General features: G+C 47.2%; 1 protein-coding gene across 2 annotated transcripts in view; it reads left to right on the forward strand.

Annotated features, from left to right (window-relative positions):
• LOC126539534 (uncharacterized) overlaps nt 1–17,723 on the forward strand; it is a 174,860-nt gene that overhangs the window by 148,994 nt on the left and 8,143 nt on the right. For both annotated transcript variants that reach the window (XM_050186406.3, XM_050186410.3), the window contains 2 exons: nt 1,527–2,783; nt 16,502–16,766. In XM_050186406.3, the coding sequence (XP_050042363.1) occupies nt 1,527–2,783; nt 16,502–16,766 (1,522 nt within the window). The remainder of the gene's footprint in view (nt 1–1,526; nt 2,784–16,501; nt 16,767–17,723) is intronic.

Genomic DNA, 17,723 nt, shown 5'->3' on the forward strand with positions numbered 1-17,723 from the left:
AGACAGGAGGAGGGTTTGGAGTTGTGTAGGGAACGGATGGCTGTGGTGGCTGTGGGGCAACGGAAGATGATATGTTCTGCGTTGGTGTTGGAGCAGAGGCAGTTTGGGCAGAAAGGGTCCGAGCGAATTGCCACGTAGGCGCCATACGGCAGGCAGAAAATTCGGCAAATTTCGGTTAGGTTCAGCTCACTGGTCTCCCTCTGTTCTGGCGCCGAGGTCACCCGCCGCGCACCGTCAACGGTAGCTAAAAGCACCTCATGCTTAAAACGTAGGATGCCGAAAGCTCACGTGTGAAGACAGCAACAGTCTTGTGCGTTAGCGCATGCGCGGGGGTAGTGTTAGTTCGCGGATGGAGATGTGTTTCCCGAGGCCAGCTTTCTGAATTAAAATTATCAAAAGGCCGCGATCCTTGACCTTCGGACATGCATATGTGTTCTCTCACATAGAACTTGCAAATATTGATTTTGTATTAGATTCGCTCAATTTCTTTAACCTGCTGTCGTCTGCATTTTGATTCCAGCTTTCTTTTTATTTGTGCTTAACTATTTTTACTTTTCTTTTACACTGGAAAATAAATGTAGACCAAAAATAGCTACATAGCCACTGACGTCAACTTGGACAAAAAGTAGCCCAATTTGGCTATTAATAGCCCAATCTGTCAACCCTGATAATTCTACCTACTAAGGCAGAACTTCTGAACTTTCTTAATGTTCTGTCTGTTTCCGCGTGCAAGGCAGTGGATAGTAATTGTGAGTGGAGTCATTTTTGGTGACATTTATTAGACTTTGCCTTCCTCAAAGTTAAGGGGGGGACGAGGCACTTTAGAATACTTTTTTATTTTCTTAAAAAGATTTAATGAAATTTATGCAGTTAATGTATTTTTACCAGCTGACTTCAGAAATTCAATTGCTTTTTTCCTATTAGAAATATTTTTTATGATATCCCAAAGAGGATGTTCTTGGTTTAAGGCCTAATGGGCAAATTAAGAGCAACTTGCACAGTAACATATAGCACACTGAATTGATTCTGAATGTTCACACTGTGTCGTAAGCTACAAATAGTTGTTTTAGGCCATTTTTGAGCAAAGTTAAATGTTGTCAAACTTGGTCATAAAAAATGCCCACCTTGATATTAGAATAATATCAAGTTGGGTATTTGTTATGATTAAGTTGGACAACCTATATCTTTGTTTTAAAATGGCCTAAAACAATCATTTAGAGCTTACGACACAGTGTGAACATTCAGAATCGATTCCGTGTGCTGTAGATCGCTGTGCAAGTTGCTGTTAATGAGCTAATTAGGCCCTAAACAAAGAATATCCTGTTTTGGATACCGTAAAAAAATATTTATCGTACAAAAAAAGATATTTCATTTTTGAGATCAGCTCGTGAAAACACATTAACTGCTGAAATTTTTGTCAAATTGTTTAAAAAATAAACAAGTTTTTTGAAGTGCCTCGTCCCCCCTTAATAGAAAGGGCACAAGAAAAGTTCAGTAGCCAAACAAAAACTTAAATGATGTTTCAGCTCCCACGCAGGAGCCTTGTACCCAACAAAAAAGAAAAAGAAAAAAAAGAGAAAATGTTTCATCTCAACCAGACGGGCAGAGCCTTGGACAGCTACAAAGAAACGTCTACCAGAAGCCAGCATCGGTGAAGCGTGAAGAGTGGATCAGGTCTTCAGCCTCTGGAAACCAGACATGCTGTTGTGCAGGGCCCCAGGGAGCCATGATGGGCCACCCGCCAGCCGACTGGCAAACCCAGCAGCAGCAGCAAGGAGGCATGCCGGCCCAAAAGCCGTACCTCGAGGACCGGCGCCGCAAGGGGGCCACTGCTGCCACTCAACCACAGGGGCTCTTCCCGGCATGCGGCAACGAGTTCTCAGCCTCTGGCTCACCCAGTGGCTACATTGCACGGCCGGGATCTTGCCCCAACCCAAACTTCAACAACGGCACCGTAGGCCCTGGCGGTGCGGCCGGTGCTACGGGCAACAGGCCCAATTCGTGCGCCGGCTTCAACTCACCTGGTTCCTTCTCCAACCCACCAACACCTTCGGGGTTCCCCGGCGCGCCGGGAGCCAGTCCAGCTGGCGCATCGTCCAACTTCTCCGCAGCACCAGGCGCCAGCCCTGGTATGGTGTTCAGCCCCGGAGCAGCAACGCAACAGCAGCAGCAGACAGCCGGAGGAGGGGGCTCCTTTGGTGGTCGGCCTGCTGGCCCCTCCCAGTGTGGTGGGGGTGGTTCATTCCCGGGATCCGCACCTTGTGGCAGCCCAGCCCTCCAGCCTTTCTCACCGTCGGTTCGCGGGTCCTCGGGGTCCAGCCCGCCAAACTACGGTGGTGCTGGTGGTGCTGGTGGCAGTGGAAGCCCAGGCACAGTCCCGCCGCCACCACGGAGCCCCGCATCTCGCGCGAGCCCACGTCTCCAGCAGGGGCCGCCCCCACCCTACGGGGCACGAGGTCCGATGGCTCCCAGTCCCCACCCACCAACGTCGCCATCCCCTCGTCTTGGCACAGCATCTCCAGCAACTGACCCTGGGACGCGGCAGTTCTCCCATCCAGCTGGTGGCGGTCGGCTGGCAAACCCTAGCCCTGGCAGTGTGCAGACGACACCACTGAGCTCACCCAAGCCTTGTCGTGGGGGCCCACACACACCAACCACGCCCGGTGGGGGCAGTGCCGTACCCAGCCCATCGTCAGCAGGCAGTTCGCGAAAGCGGTCGGCCACACCACTCACGCAAGACCCACCGGAGTTTGTCACTGGCATGGGCACATCTGCAGCGACAGGTGAGTGACCGAGCTCCATGATTGTTTTCCGATTGGTGGGATGAAGGATGCCAGGAAGAAGATTTAGCCCTCCTAGTGTGTATACATGTATATACATTTTTTTTATGATATTGTTACTGGGGAGAAAATATATGTATTTACAATATGTACAGTTACGAGGTTGTAGTTCAGTAGTCGGGGTAACACCATCTACCGATCATCGAGACACTTCAACCTCCTCTTCACCTCACAACGTCCTTTTGTCCACAGCGGCACATACTCGTATGTGACAATATCATGTGACTGACTCTCACTGTGGCTGAGCGGCATTGGCACCACAAGGTTGGGATTTGAAATCCCAGATTCATTTTAGTGGGGGCGGGAAGCAGGAATGCCTGTGTGCTTAGGTGTAGAGAAGGTCGTGTAATCGGGATTCCACAAAATACCTCCGAATTTACTGTGCAGCTGTTTATAGTATGCAATAAAAAAATGCAGCATGCTTTCGACTCTTGAACCGCCGTTTATCACTAGGGCCCACATGTTGTCCTCTCTGCGGTCACTTGTGTTTGACATTCTGTATCTCTTGAATGACTATGCAGCCATTGCGAGTTGTAGAGTTACGAGTCGTTGGCTCACGCTTAAGCCTAGACCACACGGACGCTTGTGGACGCGCGCATGCTCGCATCCACGCGGCCACGCATGCGCAGACGGTGCGGCATGGCTCATACGTGTCGAAACGCGGTGTGATCTCGGGGAACAGCTCCTCCCTGTTATCGCGCGCTTGGGTTGCCTCGTGTCAGCACGCCTGGCTACGCAGCTACGGCGCAGAACGTTCAATTCTCAGTGAAGCAGATTTATATTATGCAAGAAAGTGCTTCTTCTTTCCTTTTTTGTGCTGATCTAACAGCTATAAAAAATATACCAATTACATTTATAGATATCGAAGCATTTTGAAATGCTGTCAATAACAAAGTACCAAGCGCCTGCCGTGTCCATGCGCGGCAGGCGCTTGGCGCAAGGACGCGAGCTTGCGCACATCTGTTAGCGTACGTGTGATCTTGGCTTCAGACTTACCCCTCCTCCAGCTCGTCCTGTTGCACATTGAAAAATGTCACCTACCCCCATGAAGCCATATCCTGTCACCCTCTTGTGGCAGCAATGGCAATGGTACTGGTCCTGACAGTAGGCTGTTGCGATTATTGTGAACACTGTTTCTGTTTCATATCCCATTGTAGCTCACAGGCAATTTTTTAGGTACATTTACTTGAAATAAAAGTACACGTTAGAAAAAAAGCTAAAATATCCCATGGCGATTTAGCCCAGATTTATGATTTAAACTTTGTTTACCACAGTGCAAAGCATTGTTCAGAAGCTCACTCGGCACATGTCATGCCTTTTCAAGGAGCGAAGTGCAACTGACGATGTTCCGAAGCAGAGCACCATCAGTAGCATTTTACACACGCACGCACGTACACACCCACACACAGTGGAATCTCGATGGACAAAAATTGCTTAAGTGGAACTGCCTCTTAAATGGAACACCATCCTCATGGTTGATTTGTTTTGCATTCATGGAATTGTATTCAGCTTTGTCTCAGTAAATGGAACTCCTGATAAACGGCACCAATTTCCCTGGTCCCTTGAGGTTCCGTTAAAGGGAGTCCGCTGTAATACATACATGACGTCAAGGTATTTATGGGCTGCCACAGGGTTATAATTTTTAATGTAAGAAGCTTGAATGTAAAAAGCTTATGCACTTTTTTAAAAAACAACTGCTTATTGTGTCAGCGTTCTAACCTTTCTCAAGACAGAAAACAAAATTAAATGTTCTTTTGTCACTTGTAAATAAAGATGCCAACTAGTATCTTCTGAAAGGGACGTGACGCATGCATGCTTGAAGAAATGAGGAACATATAAGCACAAAATAATGCTTATCGCTTATCCATGCTTATCAGGAAAAGCACTGCAAACAAAAGTTGAGAAACAGCCAGCTATGTGGGATCTGTGGCAAGAAAGTATTTTGACTACAGTAGAGTTCAATTAAATTGGCTATGGTTAATTCAGTTTTGTCATGGCTGCTTGTGCTGATGCGTCGGACTGGGAAGAAACAAAACATTCTGTTTTCGATCTTGAGATAGGTCGGTCTCCGGCCAAAATGTTGACACAAGAAAGGGTTCTTTTTTAAAGAAGTGCATGAACTTTTCAACTATATAGTGCTATACATTTCAAGCAAGTATCCCATTCTCCCCACCTGCCCCTTAGGGTGAAAGATTAATAAAGAAAGGTTGGTGGGTGACAGCCAATCTATTCCGCCGCCATTCCAGATGGTGGCAGAACAGTTGCCAAAAAAGAAAAATTCAGAGCCTTTTTTTTTATTTATACGCTTTATTGAATATGAATTTAGTGTTTTTTGTTCAACGTCATCGCTTTAAAATTCGTCAAACGACTCCTCTGAGTCCTGTGCAAGCACTCAGCCTGGAGGGGCTCGCGATCTTCTGGCCGCACAGCGCCAGCAGCAGAGAGGCATTCGGGCAGCGCACCATCGTCCAAACCATCATGTGTGTTGGAGTCGCCGCACCCATTGAATGAACAAATGATAGTTTCTTCGGAAACGGCAGCCCATGCCTCAGAGACAAAAAGCACAGGACGTCTTGCTGGCACAGCTTTGAGAGGTTACCCTTTGGTTCCCTCTCACCCTTCCTGACGAAGGCTGACCACACACTGCGAAGTAGAGCCTTGAATGGGCATTTCTAGCAAATATCAGCTGGCTGCAGCAGCTGAAAGGCAGATCACACGACATCCGTGTCGCATTCCTCTAATGGTTCCCTTGCTGCTGGGATCTTATTGATCGGTGCCTGGTCCAGATGAGCAGCCACCACACGTCATCTCTGTTTGTACCCCAGACCCTCACCACCCACTTCTGGAATTTTTCTGAGGCCATCCAGCCATTTCTTGATGCAGTTAGGCATACGTTTCCTACACATTAAAAAAAAAGAAAATGCCATTTGTAAACGAAAAGTGCTATGCTATGAAAGGAACACCAAATTGGTGCAAGATTCACCTCGAATGCAAGAGTTCACAGAGGCCTTGGCTGGTATCTTTCCACTCGGCTATGAAAATCTAAAAAGCTGGAAGCTTGTGACCGTACGCACATGCTGCCAAGAGAGAGAGAGAATGAACATTTTTATTGGGTGAATGCAGCTTTGGAGAGGTGTCCTCATTCCAGAATGCCTTGAGCTCGAGCCGCGTCCTGGGCCCTCGCAATCAGCCGTTGCTGATCCTCGAGGTCGGAGCTGGCCAAGGCTCTCTCCCAAAGCTCGTTAGTGGGGTAAGGGTTTGGAGGATTTAATGGTGCCGCTCTGCAACCGCCTACTATGTGTCTGAGGGACCCGGGCTCTGCGCAGAAGCGGCATTGCGGAGAGAATTGTGTAGGTGCTATGAGGTGATTTCTGGTTGGGAGGGCGAATGTATTAACCTGTAGAGCTCGGAGGAATCGCTCCTGCTCTCTAGGTAGTGACTTGTGTGGGGGTGCATATGTTCTGCGGGTCAGCTTGTAGTGTTGTGTGATGTCTTGGCACGAGATTAAAGGGTGCATTAGCTCGGGTTCAGATTCCTCGGTGTCGGCTTGGTGGGTCAGATCTCGAGCCACGTGGTTGGCGACCTTGTTGCCAGGAATGCATTGATGAGCTGGCGCCCAGATGATCATGACTGATCTTGTTGGCGGCTTTTGATTGATGATCCGGAGCGTAGTGGTATGAATTCTGCCGCTAGCAAAGTTGCGGCACGCCTGTTGGGAGTCGGTCACTATGACTTCAAGCTCTGTTTGGGAGAGCGCGAGGGCTATGGCCGCTTCCTCGGCTTGGAGGGGATTGTATCGTGTGAGATAAATGCTGGTCCGATGTTCTTTGTTGACGACTACGGTGGCTGTTGTGGCTGCGCGTCTGGGGTAAGAAGCCGCGTCCGTGTAGGCTGTAGAGGGTAAAGTCCCGTATCGCTTGTGTATGGCCAGGGCGCGGGCCTCCCTTCGCTCTGCGTGGTGCACTGGGTGCATATTTCGAGGTAGAGGACGTACGGTGATGTTGCTCCGGATGGCATGGAGTAAGCTCACAGTCTGAGGCGGTGGATGGCTCAGAGGGGCAGAAAGCCCCAGGCATAACCGCCAGCCTTGTTCGCTGACTGGATAAATGTGCTATCAGCTCCTCGGCCGTGTTGTGCACACCTAGTCATAGTAGGCGTTCTGTAGACGTACTGATTGGCAAGCCCATCGCCTGCTTAAATGCTTTTCTGATTATTGTGTTGATTTTCTTGAGTTCCGTAGCGTTGAGAAGTGCGTATGGAATAGCGTAAGTTATTCGAGAAACGACGAAGGCTTGGACAAGCCAAAGCGTGTCCGCCTCCCCCATGCCTCTTGTCTTGGTTGTTATTCGCCGGATCATGTGGGTAACTTGGGCTGTTGTATTCTTAAGCTTTTTAATTAATATTGTATTGGTGCGATCCAACTCTTACGCTCTGAGGCGGAACGATAGTGTGTCCCTCCAGTTGTATGTTGATAGTGGGCGAGTCGGATGTGTGCTTCTTTCGCGGTGAGACCAGGAGTAGCTCCAACTTTTGGGGGGCGCAGCTGAGCCCGCATGACTTAGCATAGTCGCTCACCACGTCTGCAGCTTCCTGCAAGCGGTTCTCCATTTCCCCGATGGACCCTGTGGATGACCAGATGGTAATGTCGTCGGCATATAGGCCATGCCGGATCCCTGGGATGTTATCGAGGAGCGGCGGTAGGCCTATTACGGCGATATTGAAAAGGAGAGGGGATAACACTGCGCCCTGTGGTGTGCCGCGCCCGCCCAGTAGGAAGGGGTTTGAAGATTGCTGTATGCTTGACGTTATCGAACGCCCCTTTAAGATCTAAGGCGAGGATAGCCATGGGGGAGTTGCATGTCGCTGGTACAATCACCTCCTCTTTCAGCTGAAGTAGGATGTCTTAAGTTGAGAGGTGTGGACGGAATCCTATCATCGTTGTTGGAAGTTTCCCCGAGTCCTCTAGGAATGGTTGTAGCCGGTTGAGAACGATGTGCTCTAGGAGCTTTCCTACACATGAAGTGAGGGTGATCGGTCGTAGGTTCTCAATCGCTGGTGGCTTGCCTGGCTTCGGTATCAGACGAACCTCGGCCATTTTCCATTCCTTGGGAAAGTTTCCTTCCCTCCATACTTCGTTAAGATGAGCGGTAAGCTCTAGTAGCGAGGGGCTGTCAAGATTTACAAGTGCCTTATTGGTAATTTGGTCCATTCCCGGGGCTGTGTGGCGTCTCAAGCCCATTATCGCCGCTGTTACTTCATGTAGATGAATGTCCTCATCTAGGAGCTCGTTAGGGGTGCCGGTGTAGGGTGGCAGAGGCTCCGATGGCTGTGTGGGGAAGTACTGGGCTTTGAGAGTCAAAAGGAGGTCCGCCTCGTTTCCAGGAAACTGGTGAATTACTCGGGCCATATTGTAGTGGGATTCCATTTTGCTGCTGGCCGGGTTGATTAAATACCTCAATAACTTCCACGTCTTGGAAGTACTCAGTCTTCCTCTCAAGCTGTCGCAGAGGGATAGCCAATTCTCTCGGCATAGCGTGGTAGCGTATCCCGCAGCCTCTTGTGTGAGTAGTGCTACTCGCCTCTTGAGCTTGCGATTTAATCTTTGCCTTTTCCAATGCTTCAGCTGGCTACGCCGGGCTTCCCAGATGTGGAGCAAGCGAGCGTCGATGCTCGGAGTAGTGGTGGATGTTTCAAGCATTTTGGTGTGCGCCTTCACATCCCGGTGAAGCCGCGTGATCCAGTCCTTAATTGACTGAAGCTGCTGGCTCTGTTCGTTCGCAGCTCTTTCTTCTCTTATCTCCCGCAGCTAGCAACTGTGAAAACATACCTGGCGCAGCCAATGTTTGCGATGAATACTGTTGCTTCACCAGCTACAGTAGAACCCCAGTAATTCATACTTAGTTAATTGGGAATGCCGGATAATTTGTATTATATCATCATCATCATCATCATCATTATCATCATCAGCCTATTTTATGTCCACTGCAGGACGAAGGCCTCTCCCCGCGATCTCCAATTACCCCTGACCTCCGCCAACCGATTCCAATTAGAACCTGCAAATTTCCTAATTTCGTCGCACCACCTAGTCTTCTGTTGTCCTCTACTGCGCTTCCCTTCTCTTGGTACCCATTCTGTCACCCTAATGGTCCGACGGTTATCTACTCTGTGCATGACATGACCTGCCCAGCGCCATTTTTTTCTCTTCACACCAATTAGAATGTCGTCTATGCCCGTTTGCTCTCTGATCCAAACCACTCTCTTTCTGTCTCTTAAAGTTGTGCCTAGCATTCTTCATTCCAGCTCACTATGTCTGCCGTGTGCGATGCAACCCATTTTTATTCTTCTGTGAATTTCCTTCTCATGGTCAGGGTTCCCTGTGATTAGTTGACCTAGGTAAACGTACTCATTCACAGACTAGAGGCTGACTGGCGCTCTTGAATTCTTGTTCCCTTGCCCAGTTATTCATCATTATCTTTATCTTCTGCATATTAATCTTCAACCCCACTCTTACACTCTCTGTTAAGGTCCTCAATCAATTGTTGTAACCTGTCTGCAGTGTTGCTGAACAGAACAATGTCGTCGGCAAACCGAAGGTTGCTGAGCTGTTCGCCGTTGATCCTTACTCCTAAACCTTCCCAGTTTAATAGCTTGAATATATCTTCCAAGCACGTAGTGAATAGCAGTGGAGAGATTGTGTCTACTTGTCTGACTCCTTTCTTTATAGGTATCTTCCTACTTTTCTTGTGTAGAATAAAGGTAGCTGTGGAATCTCTGTAGATATTTTCCAAGATATTTACATAAGCGGTCTATACTCCTTGATTACGCAATACCTGTATGACTGCTGGTATCTCTACTGAATCAAATGCTTTTTCGTAATCTATGAATGCCATGTGCAGTCCCAAATTTTTACATGTATGTTTAGCTGGATAATTGGTGCGGTCAGTCTGCCGCTTCCCGGTTAATTTGCATACTTGGCCACAGCTTCGGTACTGTGCAATAGGAGTCGCCAATCTCGGAGGCTTCAACTAAATTAGAATCTGTGTTGTTCTTATTTTAAGAACGAATCTCGAAGGCCATGCTTTTTTCAGCTTTGTGGGCCTTGTTTGCTCTTGTCAGTTGGATTGCAGTTGGCAAATGTTGTGCAACTGCTGCATTTGTCTGCACCTGTGCATTTTTCATTGCAAATTGTGTAACTGTGGTGTGCTCAGAAGATGCTGAGAAGAGTTTGTCGCTGCAAGAAAAGGTTTATCTGATTGAAGAGGCCAGCAAGTCATTGGCATCAAAAACTGCTCGCTTAAAAGCACCACGTGCCCCTGTCAACACTGTGTAACATTGTCGAGAACAAGCAGAAAATACTTGACGCATACAGCAGGACACACTCTGCAAAGCATACACAAGTACGCGCTCCTACATACACTGACGTCGAAGCTGCCTTGATTGCTTGGCTGCGGAAAGCAACGTAGCCCACCTTCCCGTCAATGGAACCATATTGCGGGAGAAAGCCAACCAGCTGGTGCTGCAACTTGGCCATACAGAGTTCAAAGGCAACATTGAGTGGTTCTGTCGTTTCAAAGATTGGAACAATTTAAGATTCATTACTGTTTGTGGTGAGAATGGCAGTGTGGACCAGAGTGTTATGGCTGGAAGCAGCACACCTTGACTCCACTGTCCACCAAGTATGACGCAGCAGATGTGCACAGTCTTGATGAGGCTGCTCTGTTCTACAAAATGCTGCTTACGAAGATGTTTGCTATGAAAGAGGCAGACATTAGGGGCAGAAAGAGAAGAAAGACAGAATGACTGTTTTGTTTGGTGCGAATATGTGCGGTGAGCACAAACTGCCGCTTCTTGTTGTTGGCAAGACAGAGAAGCCTCATTGTTTTAAAAATGCATGACTGCCACCCAAGGACGACTTAATTCACAAGAACAATAAGAAAGCTTGGATGACAACAGCAATTATTGAAGAATAAGTGCGGCACCTTGAACACATTTGCGGCCACAGGGCGTAATGTTCTGTTCATCGTTGATGATTGCCCAGTGCACGGTGGCATTCAGAACCTGCAGGCAGTTAAGCTGTTATTTCTGCCTGCTAACACGACGTCACTATCACAACTGATAGATTAAGCCGTTATACTTCACACCAGGAAGATAGTATATTGCTACAATTTGTTGAAGCAAATGCTCCTTTGCTACGGTAATGGCACGGAGTATGTCATTGACCTCCTTGGTGAAATATGCCTCATTGTTCATGCGTGGAGGCAAGTGGAGGCCACAGTCATTCGGTGGTGTTTTGAGCTTACCGGATTTGTGAAGGAAGTTGCTACCACCACCTCTGCTGACTGTGCTGTCACCTGCCCATTTGATGACGAAGGGGAGACTCTTTGCACTCAATATGAGGCCTTACATACCGAGGATGGAGAGTGCAGTCCATTCAGCTTCTCCGATTACTCAAATATCGAGAGCACAGTTCTTACAAGCTACACTGACCTCGACAGCGAGATCGCTCTAAGAACAATCGACTCGGCCACCAACATTGAAAACAACGATGACGAGCCTGCCCGAGCATCCCCTTTGGCGGAAGTGATCGATGCACTGAGTGTTGTGCGCAGCTTCATGGAATTCAAAGGCGGCGAGGCTGAGATGTTGCGCTTGGTTGACCAGCTGGAAAGCTTGTCTTTTCATGCAGCAAATTACCGAAAGCATCAGTCTCGCATCTGGGAATTCTTTTACAAGTAGGTGGACAAACGACAGTTAAGATGTGCCACCCATGTATCATGTTTTCTGGCCGATTTCTTAGCTTTCGTGTTGTTTCAGATAATTGGGAATCCCATCTAATTAGGATATTTCTCTCAGTCCTGAGGCCTTCCATTTAACGAGATTTTTACTGTATGGTATTTGTTCTAAAAGCCAAGTTGTCAATTCAGACCATGGTTCAGTTCGTGGTATCAATCGTCACTTACAGCGCATATATACATGTTAGCAATGTTTTGCAGTGTGAAATCGTGGCGAAGTCATACAGAGTTTACAGAACAGAAAACTCTTGCAGCCTCAGCGAAACCATGGGGGTCTTTTGGTTGTCATTTGTTACTAGACGCATTGTTACGCTAAACAGCCTTTTTTCTTTCTAACTTTTTTATGTATTGGGAGCACACTACAAAGTTTCCAAGCTTCAGGCTGTTCGATATTTTCTCTGCCTCTTCTGCCAAGAGCCTGTTGCTGACAGCATGACCCGTGCTCTTTTCACGCTCTAAATGTTCAAAAATAGCATCAACCAGCTCCTCACTAACCATTGCTGAGCTTACATTGACCTTTTGCTCTTCCAAAGTTGTGCTGTAACAGGACCTCATAGTTTTGATATCATTTGCGAACTCTTTTCCAGCCGATTACGAAATTGCATTCACTTGTGTGTACGTTTCTACCAGTTTGCCAATGCCATTCCACAACCTCAACTTTTCTTCTTTTCTCTGTTTTGGCAGTATAGGAATACATCCTTCTTGCCTGTTACATTGTGCATATTCCAAAGCACCACATACCTAATTCACACCAGCATGTGACATGACACGTTGCATGTGGGATGAAAATCGGCACTGATGAAAGCACTATGGCTGTGGCAATGCAGAAAGATGCCTGGTTATGGTCAAGCCACTATTGGGGCTCAGCAGAAGTGTCGCTAAACAATAAATTTCTCCTTGGCACCAAATTGCATAATTTTATGCAATTTACCATGCAATTTCGAAAAAGATTGACAACACAACTGTTGCCAAGCGGTCTGGTGAAGATGTATGAAGCGGTTAACAGGGTGAAGAAAGGGAGGGGTCAGTTGTTCAGTAGTTAGTGCCAAGTTCAAATCTTTCAAAAGTGGAGGGGGGTGTTTGCACGGGTAGGGGCTCTTGCTCGTGAATTTACGGTATATATGTACCACATGACCTGCATCTACCACATGACTGGCTTCCCACACTTCACATATACTTTTTTCTAATTTGGCTCTCCTAATGATAACGCATTAAAGAGCTTGTCAACGGATTGTTGGCATGCCCACGCGCTGCATGCAACCTGTATTTCAGTCATTGTCATGCTGTAGCAACAGATTGATGAAAGTATGCTGCATGCACAAAATATCCATCTCCTGCCAACATGAACAGAGATTGACCGTGCTGCAAAAGTCTCGTGATCGTGGGTTTCTTCGCTACGTCATTGTCCGGCACTTCGCTCACTTGGTCACCGCCCTCTAATTGGCATGGGCATTGACAGTGGAGTAGGCACCATCTGTAGCTGCCTGATAATTCTAAGTGGCAAAAAATTATTACAGCATCCAAAAAGTCGCCTGACACCGTTTCACTATTGGAAGAAATGCTGAATGCACAGAACATGCATGACAAATGCTGCAAATGCAGCCTTGACAACTTAGCTGCTTGGTCCAACTTGTCCCTGTGGCTTGGGCAGAATTGGTAGTGTCCCTCGCTACATTTAGTGTTAAAGAACTGCTGGCAAAGTACAAAAACAGAAATGTCATACTTTCTGCTTGTCTGGATTAAGCATGTCCGAATAATCGAGCGAGTCCAAATTATCAGTCCACGGGTGCTGCCATAGCTACTGTACTGCTACTACAGTTGAACTTCGATATAGCAAACACAAATATAAAGTCCAGACCATGTATACACATGTGCAGACAGTGCAACAGAGCTTATACGGGTCGAAACGCGACACGTTCCCGGTGAACAGTTCTTTCTTGTTATTGCGTGCTTGGTCTGCCTCATGTCAGCGTGCATGGCTATGCAGCGACAGCGTGGTGCAATCAGCTCTCCGTGAGGCAGATTTATACAGCTTGAGAAAGTGCTTTTTCTTTCCTTTTTGTGCGGATCTAGCAGCTCTGAAATAATAAACAACTATGTTTATACGGCCATTTCTTGCAAAGCGCGGCTGGCACGAGCCGCATAGACGCGAGCTTGCACGCGTCAGTAAGAGTATGTGTGGTCTGGGCTTAACAGCTGTTTAGTATAACAAAGCAAATATAAAATTTTAAACCAAATTTTTTCCATCAATGTCAGCGTGTATGCTTATAACAAATATTGGATATGAAGGTATTTCCATGTTGAATGCGACTTTGTTAAACCAGGGTGTCTACCGACCGGGAAAACTGGGAAAACCGGGAATTCTCAGGGATTTTGAGTAGTCTGGAAAAACTCAGGGAAAACTCAGGGAATTTGTACCTCTATCAGGGAAAATTGGTAATTTTGTTGAAAGGGTCGAAAGTCGCGGTAATGCTGGCTCGAGTAATAGACAGGAATCGTAATGAATCCTATTTGACGCCCTGTCGAAGGCTGGAGGAGTTTCCAGTGTACAGTCAACGACCGACTTTCGCGATGCCCGATAATTTGGACAGCTTCGCGGCACCACCACGTACCCCATAGAGTCAATCTATCAGAACGTTTGGAATTTCGGACGCGAGAACCCTTTGCCGTCCGATTTTCCAGACTTTTTGCCGTGACCACAGGTCCGAAACGGCATTAATCAAAGCCATCACCATTGCCGTTTTGATTACTTCGCCGCCTCGAACCGGCGCTCTCGCACGCAGATCCGCTGGCAGCCGTAGCCACCACTGCGGCAACGCTAGACCGAGCTGCTTCGACTTTCGCTGTTAGCTCCTTGCCGTTAGGTGCCGTGTTTTTCATTGAAAGAATTCGCTGCTGTTAGCAATGGTACTGACTGCACCTTTGTGGTTCTCGCGATTGGCTTAGAAGCTTGGAAAGCACGGTGCATTGCATAAAGCCGGTTTCTGAAAGTCAGCTTCGCCTCTATACAGAAATGTTACTTGGTGAAGCATACGAAAATGTATTACAGTGAAGCATAACAAGAGTGGGAAGGGGCTATTGCCACAGGACACAGTATGTATTCCTTAATTATGCACGCGTGCATCCGGTATCTTCTGTTACAGTACGAGCACCGCTATGCCTAATACGTGTACCGACAGGCCTTCAGAGCGTTTTCGAATGTGCCTGTGGCGGTTTGAGCCCCTTAAGGGCAGTAAATGACATGCATTAATTTTTACCAGCTGGCTGATTTTTCGGACGTTTCGCGGCCCCTAAGGGGTTCGAAAAATCGAATTTGGACTGTGCAACTGACCAAGAATTAAGATGCTTCAAATGGTCCGTGGGGTGAACGAGTGGCGGAAAGAGGACAAGAACAGAAAGAACCTACATATTGAGGAATGAACAGGAAAGGAAGCGTGCTGCCGCCGTTTTGAAGGAGCTTGAGCTAAAGAAAAAAGTGTTGGCTGATGCCGAGATGCAGGTATCCCTCATCCAAACCAAAATAAACTTTTTAAAGCAGTGAAACACAACACTGAGGCGTTGTATGTGGGCTGACAGTATGTCAGTACAGTTGAGGTTGACTTACGAGCTGTTGGGAAAGAATCTCAATTGTGACAAAGTTCGGGCCTCATATCACTGAGCTTGCTATCAGTTGATAGAAATCGCTCATATTCGAAAGTATTTGATTCTGTATGCATCTCCTTTTTATTCGTATTTGAGGATGTTGGATCCGACTCGATTTGCAACTTTTTTCGAAGACATTTTATTTGCTGTGCATTTTACTAACCCCTCCTTTCTATCCTCTTTTTGAATAAAATAAACACTACTCCTTAGTATTCAAACTCAATTAAGTTGTTGTTTTTTTAACTTTTTCATATGCTTAGAGAGTGACGGCATCGGGCGACATGGTTTCAGCCCGTCTTGACATAAAATATAGCTCTGCGTCACTCAGGGATTTTTGCAATGGCACTCAGGGAAAACCTGGAAAAATCAGGGAATTTGGAAATGTCAACTTGGTAGACACTCTGTAAACAAGGATTCACTGGACCGTGTAGGGTCAAGGGTATGCCAATGACACTAGGCCTCTGCATGCCATGGTGTGTAGTATATGGTGTGCAGTCCGGTACCGCAGTCCGATACAAGCTAGAGCAAACAATGGACAGCAACCATGTGTACACTCGGAAAGCATGTATAACGGTTGCAACAATCACTTAGAGCAGGCCAGCTAGCTATAGTTAGATTAATGAGGATTCTCTTGAAGACAATAATACGCTAGGTAAAGAGGGGCTTCCGACTTACACACTGGGGTACAGGCAGTGGAGCCTTCTACAGTTTCCACTTGCTGGTGACCAAAGAGACTCGGGCAATGTCGAACAGATCTCACTTGACATGCCTGGCGGCACTGCTCGCGCTTGCGATTCTTGTATGCCACCCACGAAAGGAAGACTTCCCTCCCCTCTCCCCAGACCTCTCGTGCTTGCGCCCGACGCCATGTTTGCCGCGCACGTGACCATCATGGGACACGAGGATTCCCACAACTACTACTTCTACTACCACTACTAGAACAACAATAGCAATAATTGTTGGTGTCCAAATTGCACTCCCTAGGGATGTCTCTCTTGGAATAATAGAAACCAATCTTAAAGGTCGTGCTTTTGTGTGCAGTAGGCACTGGAAGTGATTGCAGGGACCAGAAACGCATTGTGGCTGCCTCATTTTGAAAATCATCATTATTTATTTGTTATTTATTTATACATACTGCTATCCCATGACACTGGGGCATTGCAGAAGTGGGAAGACTACATCAAGTCAGAGTGTCTCACTTGCCTTGTGTGGCCTTTGCCCTTGCAGGTCATCCTGGAATGAAAAGTGAGCCCGGCCTGATGCCCGTGCCCTCGCCGCAGCAGATCCAGTACCTGGGCTCCCTGGAGAGCCAGGAGCTCACTATCCAGAAGCAGGCCAACCTGGGGGTGCCCGAGGGGCCCCTGAGCGCGCAGGGGGGACCCCCTCACGGGGGGAATCCCATGGGACAGAACCCCATGGGGCCAACGGCAGCGACACAGGGGGTCATGACCCAGCAACAGGGCATGCTCCAAGGCCTCGGTCACCCATCAGAGTGAGCGGCTCAACATTACTTTCTCCCGCCACTAGACAGCTTTGTGGCACATTTGACTGGTCAATTTAGAGTGCTGTGCTAGAAAATTAACAGATAGCTTAAAAGCCATAGTGCTAGGATGAGCAGATAAAGTTAAGTAGACCTAGTTATTACCATTGGAGCACTGCTTATGTTTGTGTTAAAGCTTAGTTGCTGTCTTACACAACCTTTGTAGTTCTGCCAGAGCACTCTCAGACATCCATTTGAACGCGTCATTTGTTTCATTTTCATCTTTGGAATGCTCCGAAAGGATTGGACAAGCAGACAGGTGATGCGAGGCAGCACTGAGTACTATTGTTGCAGAAAAAACATGCCAACTTCTATTTTACAGTATGTGTTCACTGTTCCCAATGCTGCAAACATGGTTCACAGGCAATTTTCAGACCAATTTTCAGACCCAGGGAAATAAGCTCCATATTAGGATAGCGTAAATATGGTAATCTTTCACTTGCAAGCTGTTGTTTTCACTTGAAACATGCTTAAGAAAGCAGGTTGGGCAATGTGCTGATGCACAGTGGATTGTCTTTAAACGGAACCTTAAGGGACCACAGAAATTGGTTCTGTTTATCAGGAGTTCCATTTACTGAGAGACAAAGCTGAATACAATTCCATGAATACAAAACCAACCAACCATAAGGATGGTGTCCCGTTTAAGAGGTAGTTACATTTAAGGGATTTCCGTTTATCGATATTTCACTGCACTTTAATGCTTCCTCAGCGCTGGCCTCATGCCAAAAAAACAGTTCCACAGCATTCATTGATCTCGACATCCATTGCATGCAAACACGTGCCAAGAGCCAGGCCCTGACACCGATCACAATGCACAAAAATGTCATTTATTGTCAAAGAACTCCGCAGTCAGTGTTTACAAAATGCTCAAAGAAATCTCTGCTGAAAGCAACCCAACAATTGGCAGTT

The sequence above is a fragment of the Dermacentor andersoni genome, chromosome 11, assembly GCF_023375885.2.
Source record: "Dermacentor andersoni chromosome 11, qqDerAnde1_hic_scaffold, whole genome shotgun sequence".
NCBI classification, from domain to species: domain Eukaryota; kingdom Metazoa; phylum Arthropoda; class Arachnida; order Ixodida; family Ixodidae; genus Dermacentor; species Dermacentor andersoni.